This window comes from Caretta caretta, chromosome 2 (assembly GCF_965140235.1).
Source record: "Caretta caretta isolate rCarCar2 chromosome 2, rCarCar1.hap1, whole genome shotgun sequence".
Classification (NCBI taxonomy): Eukaryota; Metazoa; Chordata; order Testudines; family Cheloniidae; genus Caretta; species Caretta caretta.
Window position 1 is genome coordinate 177,854,898 of NC_134207.1, and position 18,479 is coordinate 177,873,376.

An 18,479-nucleotide genomic window follows, 5' to 3' on the forward strand; every position below is an offset into this window, starting at 1 on the left:
TTTTACTCTTTTTTTCTTTGCTGTTCTGCTGCCCTTTGGTTCTGTAGGGTTAACAGGAGTAACAAGTAGCAAATCTTGTCTGTCACTAAATTAAACAGGTGAGACAGAAGTAAGGAATAGCTCTATTGAATATGATGTGCCATTTTTACATAGTTACATTTGAGAGTAAAACCACATTTTAATTTCTAAAATGAAAAACAGAGAGAGAGAGAGAGAGAGAGAGCGCGCGCAGAAATATGAAACCTGATCTGGCAAGTCAACAGACATTGAGGCAACTTTGCTATTCATACGATCTGATCAACAGTAAACAAACAAAAAACATTTCAAATATTGGGGCCCAAGCCTGCTCCCACAGACTTCATTGGCCCTGTGAGCAAAGCAGACATATGCGAACATTTGCTATACAAATACAACAATGAAAATATAGATGAACAGATGGTTCACCATTCCTAATTCAGTGAAATACTCTTAAACATGAAGTCCATTTTTCCACATAAAAGCTTTACTCTCAGCACTATAAATGGAAGTGCAATTTCTCATTGCAGTGCACTGAAACAATGTGGGACTTCATCTGACTTCAAAGTGGATTTCACACTATCCAAACTCACTGTAACTGAGTTGCACGGTATATTGAGTCATGAAGATAAATGTTTAAGTGTATAAAAGAAAATCAGTGTATTGTTGTTTAACACAACGATACACGTGACACACATTAACGATATTACCCTGTTTTTAATTATTAATCCACCATTATATTAATGTTTATTCTTTGCTATTATGCTGAAAACAATGTAAAATGCATGATTTACATTGTACTAGAACATACCTCTCTGATTATCTTTGCTCCTTTTGGATTTTTCATATTGACAGCTATACTCTGGAAACAAAAAATACAATATTGTTAGCTATGTGAAAGTCCCTGTGTCACTCACCCTGCCATCTTCTTCCAAATGTAACAAATTATACATCCTTAATGGTTCAAAATATTCATTCTGGTTCTTTAAAAGAACTATTCACTTCCATATTGCAATGTAATGCCAATTTTAATCTTACCACATTTACATATAGTAAGGATTACACAAATGTAAACTACAGGATTTGGGGTTTGTACTCTGTAAAGCATGCTTAAGAAAAAACAGACCAATTCTTGCTTTGTTAGTTACTGGTTTCTCCCTAATTGTTACAGTTATCTAATTTGTCAAAAAAAATTGCTTCTCTTCAATACAATCCAGTCTCTAGTACTACTATAAATATTATCTAAAGAATTTAAAAGAAAAATGTTATAAAGTTTGTTCTGAGTTCCTTGTCACAGAAAAAAAACAATCCACAATGCACAATAGTGGCGTTTCTGTTTACCTTTTTATTTCGATTTACACTGAGAAAATAAACGCTTTCTGTTCCAACAAAAGGTGGCCCCCAGGCTCTTGTGTCATCACCAACTCCTGAAAATAAGAATGTCACATTTTTGTATCTGTCCAGTATTATACTGCACCAAATACACTGACAAATATGCAGAAATTGAACACTGTGTTCTTCTCCCAGTTTACCTTTAAAATGGCTTAAGCATCAGCTAGGACAGCCAAAACATCTCCTTTAATCACCATTGGTAGGCAATGGTTTAGTATCATACATATTTTAGATATTTTTTGTTATCTGTAAAGAAAAACTCCTAAACCTGATTAAGCAAAGCAGGCTTGTTTTTGCCACTGCTGTGCTATTTGAAAAATATTGTTATTGCATTCAAAGACAAAAAGTACAGAATAAGAAGGGATGATATGAATATAAAAACAACAGTTCACTTCAGAATGAATATTAACTGTTAACATGCTTGAAAATAAATAATTTGAATTGGACTGTGCTGCACTGAGTTGGCACTCCAGTACCTCCTTTAGGTTGACCTCTTGTCCTCCACACTCCCAATTTCATCAAAAATTAAGAACATCAATATCTAGTCTTTATGATTGTGAAGAAAACCTTCAAACTGTGAATGAAGAATAACCAGTGTTATGAGTTTGTTGACAGCCTGAAACAGCTCTCAAAAGAATGAACTGTCCTGCTTATCTGTAACTTAGATGTTCAATCACGATAATTTAAATGCCAACATTATTAACTATTTCACTGGTGACCAAAACATGTAAAAAAAATAAAGAAAGGGACAATCATAATACAAAGACGTGCACAATCTACTGTGAGTGACATTTTACTTTATGCCACAAGTGGGAGGTGCATGGAAGACTATCACCACTTTCTTTCCCAGCAGGGAGGAGTAGAAACCGGGGGGGGCGGAGGGGGCACTAAATCTTATCAAGGGGGGATGGGGCAATCCTGAAAAGCCCAGCAAGACATCCAACACCCCAAAAAGCCCAGATTCCCTTAGAGTTGCATGGGCTTGGTCTGCTCTGGTGGTGCATGTGAGACCGGGCAACTTCCTCTCTCATTCCAATGGCTGCTGCTCCTCCCTCTACCAGAGGATGTCTGCAGCCTCAGACAGGTATCACTGCACCCGTTATGCCTGGGTTCAATTTTGAAGCTTTTCTTCAATCATGAGGGCTAGAAATATATATTTTTAAATGAAAATTTAGATTCAGATGTAATCACATAACTCAGGGAGCCACGGCCCTAGGCACATGCCTACTGTGCTTAGACTTTAACCCCTCCCTGTCTATGAATGAATATGAATCCTATGGAAGGGGGAACCAAGCTTGAGTAACCCAGCAGAGCTCACAGCAGTGTATATTATTATTATTTCACATTTATTCTGCTGTAGCACTTAAAGGCAACAACCAGGTTGAACATCATTGTGCTAGGCATTGTACAAACATATAAAAAATTACAGTTCCCAAGATCTCCACATTTTGGCGTCTCAAATGGGAGCTTGGGAAAGTATCATTACACTTTTTTCCACACACACCCAGTTCAAGCCATGCCAGCAATACATTTCTACAGTACCTTCCTATAAGGATTTCAAAGTAGATTACTAACACCAATAATGGAGTATGTCTAATAACTGTGAAGTAGAGCTTTTGTCACAGGACAAGTTTATTTACCCACTTTACAGATCTGGGAAGCGGACACCGAGAGGTTAAGTGTCTCCTCCAAGATCTGAATTTGAAAGAGCTAAGAATAAAATTCAGGTCTCCCAAATCTTAGGTTTGTACTTTAACCACAAGACCCTGCTTCCTCCCTATACCCATTATACTTTGAATCATAGTTTTCAGTTTCACCTACTGGTATGGGACTGTGACCTTTCCAAAATTAAATAATTTAAAACCCTAGTGAACAAAGTTGCAGGAGCAAGTCTCTGAGAGGATGTTTTGTTGGCTGAAGTGGTGGAATCCTTTTCTTGGGTGTTCATTGTGGATAGATTTCCGATTTAAGTGTAATAAATGAGTGTGTGGTTTGACTTTAGTGGGTTTTTTTCAAATAATAAAAAGAGAAAAGATTTTTTTTAAATGGCCGGAAACTTATGTAAGGAAAAACACATGACATAATGTGCAGCTGCTATGACATATCTGCATGCCTCAAGTGCGTAGTGAGGCACAAGACTGGAGGCCAAATGTGGAAATACCTCTGAAACAACTGCACTCCCTGGAGTTTGTTATTCTACTTGTATAATTTTAAGAGGAGCTCAACTAAACAAATAAAATCTGCAAAATTTAAGAAATGTAGCTATTACACTAGGACAAAGCACTTGTTATTAGTATCTAAAACAACAAGGAAGTTCTTAAGAAAACTTCTTCAAATCTAAAAAATACCTGCATAGAGTGGGAAGAAAAATCAGTTGTAATAAAGTGCAATATACAAAAGTAGCAGCTTGCTGTGATCCTACAAGACAGAGATAAATTCAGGCCATAACTACCATGGTACCAAGCTCAGAGGGAGCCATAAAAAAATGCTAAAATATTTTTTTTTTTTAATCTAAAAATTCACTCCTGAAGTCTGTTAACCTCTGACACTTCCAGAGCTAGAAGTGAATCTTCTGTAGGAAGCTGAGAATCTCTCTTTCCAGTGGAATAAAGATCCCATTTCTGTAACAATTTTATGCACAGAAAACCTTGACTGGTACAAAATTGAATTTACATTTAGGGGAAAGAGAAGGAAACATTTCTCTGGCAGGTTGTTTTTTAAGTCAGCTACTTGAAACTGCTCAGTGATTTGGAATATTAGAATCAGCCTCAGGAAAGATGAATCAGTGGGCAAAGATATCTTTTAATCAATTAATTCAAGTGCTTGTAATCCCCATTTCAAGACGTGTAACAACAACAAAAAGTGAAGAAAACAGTTACTGTAATCTAGACATTTTATTTTTTTTTAAATGAAGCTCTAGTCTCTTGTTTCTTGCCATACCAAACTGTTCAATTCTACTTCAATATCTCTGACTTACGTGCCTAATTGTGGCCAACCTCAAGAGGCAAGTAATTTGCTCAGTATTCTACCTCTGTGCAACAAAATGTACTCCTGCTTAAGTTCACACAGAAAAGCTTTAGCTCAGGGCATATTAAACTACTGAAACATAATACAGTGATGGGAAAACACCTGCTTGTTCTCCTACTGGTATGGGATGTGTCCTATGGGTGTTTGCTCTGGTACAGTGCAAAATACACTTTAAAATTGACAATTTCCGACTAATGCAATATGAATCTACATCAGTGGTTCTCAACCCATGGGCCACTTGCGGCCCATGTGACATCCTCAGGGCCATACAGGTAGTATATATATTGTGTGGATGTGGTCCACATAAAACATAGACAGCTGCCACTGATCTATATCATTTCCTTGGTGGGATAAGGTATTCCTAATTTTATATGCTTACCTAATTTTCATTCAGGACACATATTTTAAAAGAGACAATGTTAACTCAAACATTGCCAAAACTGTAAATTTTTAAAAATTTTCATTAGAAATATTTCTAAACACAAGTTAATATTCCCCTTCAGCATTTGCAACCCAAACATTGCAGCACTAAGACCCTATCCAACCTGAAGCAAATTCAAAACAGTGGGCAAACAACATAAATAGTGTAAGCAATTGTTTTAAATCCTTCAGCTTTGATCATCTAGGCTTTTATTTGTGAAAGGGCATGCATTCCTCCCGCCTCCAACCTTGGCTACCCCAGGAATGGCTCCGACTTTCTTATTTTAGCGTCCACTCTATAATTTATTTAAGTCCCTGGAGAATTTTTTTTTGTAATGAGAGTCATAATCACTGTTCCCTCTAATTGTAAAATGTAAGAGAGGAAAGAAGCATTGGTGCATTCACCTTTCAGAAGTCAATAAAAGAGTCCTAATTTCATAGCTTCAACTTGGGGCCTAGTTGCATCAATTTATGCTAACAAGGCATTATGCAATGCCTTTTATTGCACCTCTAGTTTGGCGCCACCACTGTAACAATTCTGTGCCAGTCCTATAACCGATAACTAGCAACAATAGATCAGACTGTATCTCAAAATAAAGATTCTATTTTCATAGTATCAGGAACCTAATGTTAAAATTTTACACAAGCCCATAAATTTCTATTGCATTAATGGCAGTTACTCTTGGAAATCCTCTGTGTATTGATGGGAGAAAGGAGTCCAGAGTGACCAGTTAGAAACCTGGTGTTTCAATCAGTAACAGATGTCTGATTAATATGCCAGAGGCAAATGATTCACTAAATCCAGCTGTAAAAGCAGATGGTGTATTTTATTTCCAGGGGTCAAACAGAATGGGAGTGCTTCTGCAGCACTCCCAACCCTTGCCTAAGAAGCAAGTGATGAGACCAGGAAATCAATCAAAGGTCTTTCATGTGGTAATATAGAACAACTAATCTCAGGGCCATCAGTTTATGAGATCTAACAAGGTCACCACATAAAGTGTAATATGTTGCCATATATCAGTGATGCCATCAGTCCAGTTATACATCTCTAGTTACAAAACCTATTCTGGATTCAAAACAATTCCATTTAGCATGGTAGCTGGCACCAAATCTCCTGACTTTTGTACTAATTTTTACCTTTGTACTCTGTTTGTTTTAAAAAAGCTGCCTTATTCACAATTGGCTTTGCAGGTAGAGCAAAGCATGTGTTTTAACTGGTAGCCTGCAGCTATCCTCTGAAGCCACTAACAATACTTAAGGATCATACCGGTATAGAAAAAATTAGAAGTCACAATATTTCTAATCTTATAATGAATTATAAACCTCTTGGGGGAGGGACCATCTTGTCATTAAATGCATGTATAGCACCTAGCACAGTGAGGCTCTGCTCCCTGACTAGAGCCTCTAGATACTCCTATTATTAAAATAAATAATAAAAATAATAGATAATTTCTGGAAGGATTCTGTTTGTCGTGACATCATAGTTCAGACTGCAGCACTCTTTTCCTAACCCCTATTTTAAAAGCCTTTTCACATGATAAAGAAAACTCCCTAGGCCAAAAATACTTAGTCTGAGGCCGGAGGAGAATCTTTCTAAATAATTTAAAGGAAAACAATCCAAATTTCAAGTCACAGGTAATGTACATTTCATTTAGTAAAGTCTTTTGCTAAATTGACTAACATTCCTTTCTGAATTCATAACCCAAAAATTACTTGATCTTAGAACTTCAGACTTCTCATGCCCTTATCCTTCCTAAAAGACTTAAGGACATAAGCTACTTCTGAACAAAACTTATCTACACTTAACACTAACTTACAGTTTTTAGAGGAAACTGACTGGAGAAGCTCCAGTAACTAGACCAGCAAGTATGCGAGCAACTAGTTCTCCACCAGTGAGTCTTCAGGAAACTGGAAATAGAATGATGTCCACAGGGTCCCAAAAAAGAGTCATAACTTTAGGCTACCCAGTAATAGTTAAAAAATGAAAGTTTTCCAAGGGCCTAGCTAGACACACACCACCACTCAACCTCGCATTTTCTTTCTCCTCACTTCTGCAGGGGGGGAGTGGGCAATGGAATTGCATTTTACATGTTCAGCCCATACTGTGCTCTCAAAGCCCCTAATGGTACTATAAATCAAAGTGACCCCTTAAAACAGCACAGAGGGGAAAAAACTATTCAGAAGTACATAGACAACTAATTATTAAACTGATCCTCATTCTGATTATATTAAGAAACCTTACCTGGTCTTTCCACTTTAATAACTTCTGCTCCTAGGTCTCCTAAATTCATTGTCGCAAAGGGTCCTGCAAGTACCCTGCAATATTAAAAAGCAGTGGGTTTTCGTAGTTGTTCTGCCAAAGCATTTGAATCTCAGAAAACTATTCTGAACTACAAACAACAAACACAAACCTTGTTAGATCAAGAATTTTCACACCTTCGAGCGGCTTCACATTATTAGCACCTGGTAAGAAAGAGAAAACAGTATTTTACGTGTGAGCCTCTTTTTTTAAGGAGACTAATGTTTCTCTGTGGAAGTCTGAAATATCTGCTGTATCACACTCTGCCTTGTTACCCACATTGCATAAAATAGGGATAACAGCAACTTCAGATTATAAAATCAGTTAATGTTTGTAAAGCATGATATAAATTATTGGTATCGTAGAGCCTATTTTAAACCCCTTAGAATACAGTATATTGTTTTGTTCGTTATTTTTAAATGTGCCTGTTACATACATAGACATTAAGCTGATAAGCAGCAGCCTGTAGAAAGATCCAATAAACTCCTAGCAGTCAGTGTCAAAAAGATATATGAATTAAAACTAATGGATAACAGACTGACATGAAGTAACAACTCCCCAGCTTCAGAGTGGTTTGACCTATGCTGACAATCAAAAGTAGGGTCAACACTTACAACACACACAAAAATTGCGTCTTCACATTTTAAAAGGCACTTGAAAACTGAATCAGGTGAGCATAAACCAAGAAAATATTTGTTCTGTCTGATAGCACTCATGATGGTAAATATATGCTCAAGAAATCTATCCACATATATTTTTCCTTCCTTCTCCCCCCTTCCCTCCCAACCATAACCATCGCTGAAAACTATATGAAGGATATTAAACCCCAAGTGGAGGTAACAGACTTGCAGCCTAAGTCACAGGTGTCCACAGATCTCCTGGGTGATCCTGGACGTGTCACTTAACTCCTCTGTAAAATGGGGGATAATAATATTTCACTACCTCATAGGGAGGTTGTGAGGTACATTAATTAATATCTGTGAGATGTTCAGATACTACAGTGATAAATGCCATAGCAATTTCAATAAATAAATAAAAAATAAAATCAGACCTCTGCTAAAACTAGACAGGTTACACAGCATTAGCCAGGAGGAACTCATCTTTACTCATGTAATTGTTCAAACAAGGGGAAAAGACATAAAGCATAAAGAAAAAGTGTATTGTAAGACTGTCTCACTTTCTCTCTAGCCATCAGTTACAAAGCATGCACACAGAGTACTAGGACGGATTGGGAATTTAAGGCCCCTGCTCAAATATTTTAATTCATCACACTGCATTCAATGAAAAAATATGTCTTCTCCTGTTCTTCAATTGTAAAACATTTTCCCCAATTATTACAAATTTCTGCAGAAGGATTTGGGTGGTTTGTTTTGTGGTTGTTACTGTTGTTGTTGCCATGAGAAAGTGCAATATGCAGACTAGTAAGCATTTAAAAAAAAATCTGTCTAAATATTTGCCTCATAGTTGTTTTGCACATCATAAACCGTCCACAGGAAGTAAGGTACATATGTTTAGTACTGTTGTATTTCACTGTAAATACTGGAGAAGTTGAAAAATAGTTTACTAGTAATTATGCTGGATATCAATATAAAATACTTGGTGGTACAACCTCAATAAAGCCACCCATAGCTTGATGACACTTCATCAGCCCTCCATCCGTAAACTCACTTAGGCCCCAGATGAGCAAAGAATTTAACCATATGCTTAACTTTAAGCAAGTAAGTTGCCCTATTTAGTTCATTAAGACTGACTGCTCTCATGCTTAATGGTAAGCATATGTTTAAGTGTGTTTTAAGTGCTGAATCAGGGCATTACAGGAGAACACAACTTTATAAGAACATCTGCAGATGACGAAAGGTCTGCCTTTCTCCAGCCCAACTCCCCTTTTCTTTCCATCCTCTCCAAAACTCGCAATCTCTTCACTATTCCACAGACCGTATGGATCCTGATTCTCTCCCTTTCTCATATATACACTACCACAGGAACAGTAGTTTCCCAATTAAAGGCACTTCCAGCCTCAAAAAGTCCTGCAGCTGTGGTTGACAGGCCTTTAGGAGCCCCTCAGACTCTCTAAGGGAAGTCTCCAAAGTATTTAGATTTCACCTGTAAAATATGCATTTACACAAAGCCATAATTAACAAGAGGATGAGTCTCCATTATTTTCATATAATTCATATTATAGTATTAACTAGGAACCCCAATCAAGGACCATGGCCCCACTGGAGTAGGGGGCAGCATAGGAGAAAGTGCAGAGGTGTTTCTGGGAGAAGCGGTCTGTTGGGTAATAGATACAGGAAGTTGAATAGGGGTATTGTCCCACTGACAAAGAAATAGAGGCGAAGGCAAGGTCCGTAGAAGGTAGATCAAAAGCTTGGTTCAGAAAGTTTCAGAAGCAATGCCAGCAAGTGAAACTACTCTTGCCTAATCATCTATGAATTTACATGAAGCCTCAGGTTTCAGAGTAGCAGCCGTGTTAGTCTGTATTCGCAAAAAGGAGTACTTGTGACACCTTAGAGACTAACCAATTTATTTGAGCATAAGCTTTCGTGAGCTACAGCTCACTTCATTGAATGCATAAAAGTGGAAAATGCAGTGAGGATGTGTTTATACACACAGATCATGAAAAAATGGGTGTTTATCACTTCAAAAGGTTTTCTCTCCCCCCACCCCACTCTCCTGCTGGTAATAGCTTATCTAAAGTGATCACTCTCCTTACAATGTGTATGATAATCAAGGTGGACCATTTCCAGCACAAATCCAGGGTTTAACAAGAACGTCTCAGGAAGCGGGGGGGGGGGGGAGGTAGGAAAAAACAAGGGGAAATAGGTTACCTTGCATAATGACTTAGCCACTCCCAGTCTCTATTCAAGCCTAAGTTAATTGTATCCAAATTTCAAATGAATTCCAATTCAGCAGTCTCTCGCTGGAGTCTGGTTTTGAAGTTTTTCTGTTGTAATATCGCAACTTTCATGTCTGTAATCGCGTGACCAGAGAGATTGAAGTGTTCTCCGACTGATTTATGAATGTTATAATTCTTGACATCTGATTTGTGTCCATTTATTCTTTTACGTAGAGACTGTCCAGTTTGACCAATGTACATGGCAGAGGGGCATTGCTGGCACATGATGGCATAGATCACATTGGTAGATGTGCCGGTGAACGAGCCTCTGATAGTGTGGCTGATTTGATTAGGCCCTGTGATGGTGTCCCCTGAATAGATATGTGGGCACAACTGGCAACGGGCTTTGTTGCAAGGATAGGTTCCTCGGTCAGTGGTTCTGTTGTGTGGTATGTAGTTGCTGGTGAGTATTTGCTTCAGGTTGGCGGGCTGTCTGTAGGCAAGGACTAGCCTGTCTCCCAAGATTTGTGAGAGTGATGGGTCGTCCTTCAGGATAGGTTGTAGATCCTTGATAATGCGTTGGAGGGGTTTTAGTTGGGGGCTGAAGGTGATGGCTAGTGGCGTTCTGTTATTTCCTTTGTTGGGCCTGTCCTGTAGTAGGTGACTTCTGGGTACTCTTCTGGCTCTGTCAATCTGTTTCTTCACTTCAGCAGGAAGGTACTGTAGTTGTAAGAATGCTTGATAGAGATCTTGTAGGTGTTTGTCTCTGTCTGAGGGGTTGGAGCAAATGCGGTTGTATTGTAGAGCTTGGCTGTAGACAATGGATCATGTGGTGTGGTCTGGGTGAAAAATGGAGGCATGTAGGTAGAAATAGTGGTCAGTAGGTTTCCGGTATAGGGTGGTGTTTATGTGACCATCGCTTATTAGCACCATAGTGTCCAGGAAGTGGATCTCTTGTGTGGACTGGTCCACGCTGAGGTTGATGGTGGGATGGAAATTGTTGAAATCATGGTGGAATTCCTCAAGGGCTTCTTTTCCATGGGTCCAGATGATGAAGATGTCATCAGTATAGCGCAAGTAGAGTAGGAGTATTAGGGGACGAGAGCTGAGGAAGCGTTGTTCTAAGTCAGCCATAAAAATGTTGGCATACTGTGGGGCTATGCGGGTACCCATAGCAGTGCTGCTGATTTGAAGGTATACATTGTCTCCAACTGTGAAACAGTTATGGGTGAGGACAAAGTCACAAAGTTCAGCCACCAGGTTTGCCGTGACATTATCGGGGATAGTGTTCCTGATGGCTTGTAGTCCATCTTTGTGTGGAATGTTGGTGTAGAGGGCTTCTACATCCATAGTGGCCAGGATGGTATATTCAGGAAGATCACCGATGGATTGTAGTTTCCTTAGGAAGTCAGTGGTGTCTCGAAGACAGCTGGGAATGCTGGTAGCATAGGGCCTGAGGAGGGAGTCTACATAGCCAGATAATCCTGCTGTCAGGGTGCCAATGCCTGAGATGATGGGGCACCCAGGATTTCCAGGTTTATGGATCTTGGGTAGTAGATAGAATATCCCAGGTCGGGGTTCCAGGGGTGTGTCTGTGCGGATTTGATCTTGTGCTTTTTCTGGGAGTTTCTTGAACAAATGCTGTAGTTTCTTTTGGTAACTCTCAATGGGATCAGAGGGTAATGGCTTGTAGAAAGTGGTGTTGGAGAGCTGCCAAGCAGCCTCTTGTTCATATTCCAACCCATTCATCATGACAACAGCACCTCCTTTGTCAGCCTTTTTGATTATGATGTCAAAGTTGTTTCTGAGGCTGTGGATGGCATTGTGTTCTGCACGGCTGAGGTTGTGGGGCAAGTGATGCTGCTTTTCCACAATTTCAGCCCATGCACGTCGGCGGAAGCACTCTATGTAGAAGTCCAGTCTGCTGTCTCGGCCTTCAGGAGGAGTCCACCTGGAATCCTTCTTTTTGTAGCGTTGGTAGGAAGGTCTCTGTGGATTAGTATGTTGTTCAGAGGAGTGTTGGAAATATTCCTTGAGTCGGAGACGTCGAAAATAGGATTCTAGGTCACCACAGAACTGTATCATGTTCGTGGGGGTGGAGGGGCAGAAGGAGAGGCCCCGAGAAAGGACAGCTTCTTCTGCTGGGCTAAGAGTATAGTTGGATAGATTAACAATATTGCTGGGTGGGTTGAGGGAACCATTGCTGTGGCCCCTTGTGCCATGTAGTAGTTTAGAAAGTTTAGTGTCCTTTTTCTTTTGTAGAGAAGCAAAGTGTGTGTTGTAAATGGCTTGTCTAGTTTTAGTAAAGTCCAGCCACGAGGAAGTTTGTGTGGAAGGTTGGTTTTTTATGAGAGTATCCAGTTTTGAGAGCTCATTCTTAATCTTTCCCTGTTTGCTGTACAGGATATTGACCAGGTGGTTCCGCAGTTTCTTTGAGAGCGTGTGGCACAAGCTGTCAGCATAGTCTGTGTGGTATGTAGATTGTAATGGATTTTTTACCTTCAGTCCTTTTGGTACAATGTCCATCTGTTTGCATTTGGAGAGGAAGATGATGTCTGTCTGTATCTCTACAAGTTTTTTCATGCAGTTGATGGATTTCCACTCCATATGGCTAAATGCAGTGCCTTGCATAATGACAGGTTTCAGAGTAGCAGCCGTGTTAGTCTGCCCTATTACGTGGGGCACAAGGGGAAATTCGGCCACGAGTTCCTGGAGTTCGAGTTCTGGCCAGACAGTGAGGTTCTGGGGCCCGCGGGGGAGGGGGTCAAAGCGCATTGGCTTCCTGGCGAAGGGGGTGGGGGGTGGCACATGGCTGCAGGGCTCGGAGGGGCCGGGAGGGGGAGAGAAAACCTTTTGAAGTGATAATCACCCATTTTTTCATGATCTGTGTGTATAAAAACATCCTCACTGCATTTTCCACTTTTATGCATCTGATGAAGTGAGCTGTAGCTCACGAAAGCTTATGCTCAAATAAATTGGTTAGTCTCTAAGGTGCCACAAGTACTCCTTTTCTTTTCATGAAGCCTCAGTTTTGCTTTCTGATAGTAAGCCAACGAGCTGCAGACTGATTTTACATGATAGGCGTGATCCATGCCCACTTGATCACCAGAGAAATAACAGTTCTAATACACTAGTCATGTGAACACTGCAAAACCATTCCCTGAGTCCTACTATCCCAGTATCATCCCCCATCTTCATCCTCTCCTGTGCCAGTTATTGATTTCTTAAGTAAACCAAACAGTGCCAAGTTCACTTTTTATTGAATTAATCCTACAGCTCAACGACTGCAAGAATTCCTCTCTCTCAGATATAAAGCTATACCATACTTGCAGACTGTTTATTCCTATAATAAAGTGGACAAACATATCAACCTCCATTACAAGTAGCTCTTATTGAGAAAAAAACAAACAGGCACACTCAAACTTTGTAGACTCTGATGGCGTTTTAAACTGAAGTCTCCCGCACATTACACAGGCAGGATCATGTCAGGTGTGTTAGCTTATCTTATTACAACATTAACAAAAACAAACCCAGAAGTTATTTCATAGTAGAACAGATTTGTACTACTTTTAATCCTGAAGATCTTAGGGTTTTCTTTTACATTTTAAAACAGGGGTGGATATAGGAGAAAGGGGACAAAATGAAGCATTCTGTGGGTTTGATTCTTCTCTCACATCACTTTTACACCAGTGCTGCTCCACTGTCTTCAATTAAGTTACTTCTGATTTATATCTGGGCAAGTGAGGAGAATCAAGCCCTCCTCCCCACCAAATTGCAAAGTGGATATCCTCTCATTCATGCAGACTGCCTCCAGTGTCCAGATTCACTCCTTGTGTAAGTAGATGTAGCGTCAATGCGCCCACTTGCACCAGCAATCAAGTTGGATGAATAGTGAAAATAGGGATAGCTCAGTGGTTTGAGCATTGGCCTGCTAAACCCAGGGTTGTGAGTTCAATCCTTGAGGGGACCATTTAGGGATCTGGGTCAAAAATTGGGGATTGGTCCTGCTTCAAGCAGGGGGTTGGACTAGATGACCTCCTGAGGTCCCTTCCAACCTTGATATTCTATGATTCTATAAGCTACTGCTGCGGAGTGATCATTCTAGTTCAGCTGCTTATATTTGCATTTGGTATTTGAAACAGATTGGGAAATGAGCAAATCAATTCCACTTATTAAATGGCCACCAGAAGTTAGGGTTTTTTTTTTTATTATTAAAGATAAAAATAGAGTTTGCAGGAAAGGAGAGAGTGAATCCACTAGGAAATCCCCAAACAGTGAAAAGTTAAATAATGGGAAGCTCACAAAATGGGTTATTTGCCCATAAAATGCAAACAAACAAACAGCTTTAATGTCTGAACTAGAAAGTGCAACACATTCTCTATATATTGCTGTTAGTAGTCTGATAATTAGTTCTTCTTGGGCTCCAGACCCTCCCAAGATTCTCTCTTTATTTTTTGCAACCTGCACACATTCATTGACCACTCTGCAAAGTCTGCATTATAATCAGAACCTTTTGAGTTCTTCCTCAACCACTGTGGAAAATTATACCCCTAACTCCAGATGTACATTTTCATTTAGAAAAAACAAATCATTTGCAGTCAAGACAGTTATGGGATTGGTAATGCTGCAGCAAGAGTGTAAAGTCCAATTTCAGATAAACAATAAAAAACAAAATAAATTTCCTTAAAATGCTAGGGGACAAAGCAAACTATCTAAAAATCTATGTGAATTCAGTCTGCTATAGTTGCAAGATGTTATTATTAGTGTCATATATTCAGGTCCTGCATGGACATTAAACTATTCCATCATATTTTTCCTAAGAGCAGAAGTTTCCCTTGGTATCTGCAGCCCTAGAGGTAGTTGCATTTCAGTGTTTGTGTGTGTGGCGCTCTCAGAACCTTTGAGGACATGAAAGATTTTATTATAGCACATCACACGTATAGCATAATTCTCAACCAAGCACATATTTATGTCGGATTGTCCCTTATCAGCCTGCTCTGTAAAACCTTGTGTTTTTCTAAACTAAGACCACAGGGGCAGGAAACATGTTGATCGTTTGGGAAAGGTCTCTCACCTAATTACATAAATAATAGTATGAAGAGACGCTTGCTCTGAGATACTTTTAAGTAAAACTTCTCCTGGACTTTGATTCCTTTCCACAGCCCTGCGCACGTGTTACATGCTACACACGACCCATGGTGTCTATGCCAGATAAAACAAGTGGTTTATTAAATTAAGAGTTTAAAAGAAGTGGCTACCTGGCTGGAGAGAGCTTCCCTGCACCCCTCTGCTGCTGCTAGGTGAGGAGAGGCTTCGCAGAGGGCTGGGGCAGAGGGGAGAGGCAGAGCAGCCACTGCTGCTAGGGAGTGTGGGGCACAGACTCCTCCTGCGCCTGACACAGGAGCAACTCCTCCTTCCCAGCACAGCGCTCAGCATTGCTGCGGCTGCCAGCCCGAGCCGGGACAATCAGACGCCTCGAAGGCACGGTGGACTAGGTACTGAGGTGCAGGACAGGCTCACCGCGACCGCTGTCAGAGCCGCAGGCACTCGAGGAAGAGGACTGGAGGAGGAGCGTCACTGTCCAATTTGACTCGGCCCCTCCCCACCTCCGCGTATGTGAAAAAGGTCCCAGTCCTGTGTACTGCGCGGTCGCAGTGCTACACCGCTTCCTGCCTACCCCTTCCCCACGGAAATTCTCCCACCCTTTTGTACTGCGCAAGCGTAGTTCTCACTGTCTCTCCCATTTTTTTCTCGGAGAGTGAAAATGTTCCCAGCTTTGCGTACTACGCAGGCGCGACGCTAAATGTCTCCTGGTCCTGTATCTGTGAATGCAAGCATAATCCCACCATTCCTTGTGGTAGGGGGAAGTTCAGGAGAGGGAGGATAGGGTTTAACCCTCTGGGGAAAACCCTCACCCTCAGTCATGGTCAGGGAGTTCTCAGACTTAGTTGCACTGTGGTTTATGGCTTTACTCTTCTAGAAAAATGGGGACTTAGGTGGCTTTCTAGTACATTTTTATCCCAGAGGCGAAATTTGTGCTTTGTATTGCCCCTCTGCTAAATCAGCCTGAGCACTGCTGCTTCATATAAACCCAGAGTGCATAAATTTTGCTCCTGTGAAGTTTTATTCTGCCTGGTTGAGCAAATAGTTAGGGAGAATCCCTCTTGTACTAATTTACTTTGTGTAAAACTAGAGTTGGCATATTCATCCTATGCATTTGTAAAGCATCCAACATGAGGTTACCAGAGCATCCTTTAAAATATATAGCTCACAAATGTATTCTACTTTTCCCCCAGTAAGGAAGGAAATTCCTTACTGGCCTAGAAACTGATGATCATCCTCTGGGATATGTTGCCAGAGGATGATAAGAGGAGAGTTTCACCAGTTGCATTTAATCAGCCTGAATAAAGAGATGCATCTTATTTTTTTCCAGAGAAAGTTTACCAAGTTTCAACTCTAGCATACCTTTGTTGAGCAACTTTCAGAGATTCTTGTACAGCAGAGGTGGGCAAACTACGGCCCGCAGGACCATCCTGCCCAGCCCCTGAGCTCCTGGTCAGGAAGGCTAGCCCCTGGCCCCTCCACTGCTATTCCCTCTCCCCGGCAGCCTCGGCGCGCCGCGCTGCCAGCACTCTGGGTAGCAGGGCTGCATGCTCATGCAGGGCAGCATGGCAGCGTGTCTGGCTCTGGCCAGGCGGCGTGGCTCCAGACATGCTGCTCTGAGCGGCATGGTAAAGGGGCCAGGGCCTGGGGGTTGGATATGGGGTAGGGGGTTCTGGGGGGTAGTCAGGGGACAGGGGGCGGTTGGATAGGGCAGAGGTTATGGGGGAGGCAGGGGGGGGAACGGGGGATTGGATAGGGGGTGGGATCCTGGGGGGCGGAGGGGTCCCAGGAGGGGACAATCAGGGGACAAGGAGCAGGGGGGTTGGATGGGTGGAGGGTTCTGATGGGGGCAGTCAGGGGTTGGGAAGTGGGAGGGGTCAGACAGAGGGTGGGGGTCAGGCCATTGGGGAGGCACAGCCTTCCCTACCTAGCCCTCCATACAGTTTCACACCCTGATGTGGCCCTCGGGCCAAAAAGTTTGCCCACCCCTGTTGTACAGGGTGGGAAACAAAGTTTGTTACTGTTATTTGTACTTTTATATGTTCGAGAGGCATTCAGGTACTACAGTGATTAAACCATATACGTTGGCAGACACAGAAATAGGTAAGTAAACCTATCACAGAACATATCTGCTGCTGATTCTCACAAATATTTTGTTGGAAATCAACAATTTGCGCTATTGTGGGGGAAATGAAGCAACAAAGCATTAGTTTAATACAATCTCAACTAGACTGTAAAGTTAGGACCTCTTTCACGTGGAGCACTGCCATAAAAATAAAGGGAAGGGTAACCACCTTTTTGTCCCCAGTGCTATAAAATCCCTCCTGGCCAGAGGCAAAAGCCTTTCACCTGTAAAGGGTTAAGAAGCTAAGATAACCTCGCTGGCACCTGACCAAAATGACCAATGAGGAGACAAGATACTTTCAAAGCTGGAGGGCGAAAACAAAGGGTCTGTCTGATGCTTTTGCTGGGAACAGATCAGGAATGCAGTCTCAGAAACTCCATTTACTTAGTAAGTAATCTAGCTAGAAATGCGTTAGATTTCCTTTTGTTTAATGGCTGGTAAAATACGCTGTGCTGAATGGAATGTATAGTCCTGTTTTTGTCTCTTTTTGTAACTTAAGATTTTGCCTAGAGGGATTCTCTATGTTTTGAATCTGATTACCCTGTAAGGTATTTACCATCCTGATTTTACAGAGGTGATTCTTTTATCTTTTCTTTCATTAAAATTCTTCTTTTAAGAACCTGATTGGTTTTTTCATTGTTCTTAAGATCCAAGGGTTTGGGTGTGTTCACCTGTACAAATTGGTGAGGATTTTTAACAAGCCTTCCCCAGGAAAGGGGGTGTAGGGCTTGGGGGGGATATTTTGGGGGAAGACATCTCCAAGCGGGCTCTTTCCCCGTTCTTTGTTTAACACGCTTGGTGGTGGCAGCATAGGGTTCAAAAGGCAAAGTTTGTACCTTCGGGAAGTTTTTAACCTAAGCTGGTAAGAGTAAGCTTAGGGAGTCTTTCATCCAGGTCCCCACATCTGTACCCTAGAGTTCAGAGTGGGGGAAAAAATCATGACAAGCACAGTTTAAACTTCTTTGAGATAAACAGGTTATCTGTTACTTTTGTTGGTTTGAAATGGTTTTCCGCAAGGTTGGTTTATAAAATGCAGCAATTGATGGCTTACATTTGTAATTTTTTTTGCTTAGCTCTTTTAAAAATGCAAAAGATTAAATTAACTTCAACATTACAAATTTTAACACATAAATGATAGATAATAAAGTTATAGGCACTCATGCTGAAGCAGAAATGGGGCTATGCATTGGTCCACTCACACAGAGCGCAGCATTGAGGCCCAAGTTCTCAAAGCAATGCTAGAGTCTTGGAAGGTTTAT

At 41.0% G+C, this 18,479-nt stretch overlaps 1 protein-coding gene across 6 annotated transcripts in view; it reads right to left on the bottom strand.

Annotated features, from left to right (window-relative positions):
• Positions 1–15,602, bottom strand: part of SUGCT (succinyl-CoA:glutarate-CoA transferase) — a 494,323-nt gene extending 478,721 nt beyond the window's left edge. For 3 of the 6 annotated variants that reach the window (XM_048839167.2, XM_048839168.2, XM_075125608.1), the window contains exons 1-5: positions 15,251–15,601; positions 7,266–7,317; positions 7,097–7,170; positions 1,357–1,442; positions 827–877 (exon numbers count right to left, since the gene is read on the bottom strand). In XM_048839167.2, coding sequence (XP_048695124.1) covers positions 827–877; positions 1,357–1,442; positions 7,097–7,170; positions 7,266–7,317; positions 15,251–15,428 — 441 coding nt within the window. In that variant the 5' untranslated portion in view covers positions 15,429–15,601. Of the gene's footprint in view, positions 1–826; positions 878–1,356; positions 1,443–7,096; positions 7,171–7,265; positions 7,318–15,250 lie in introns of all 6 variants that reach the window. The other 3 variants (XM_075125606.1, XM_048839165.2, XM_048839164.2) reach the window with 2 other exon arrangements.
• Positions 15,603–18,479: the final 2,877 nt, after the last annotated feature.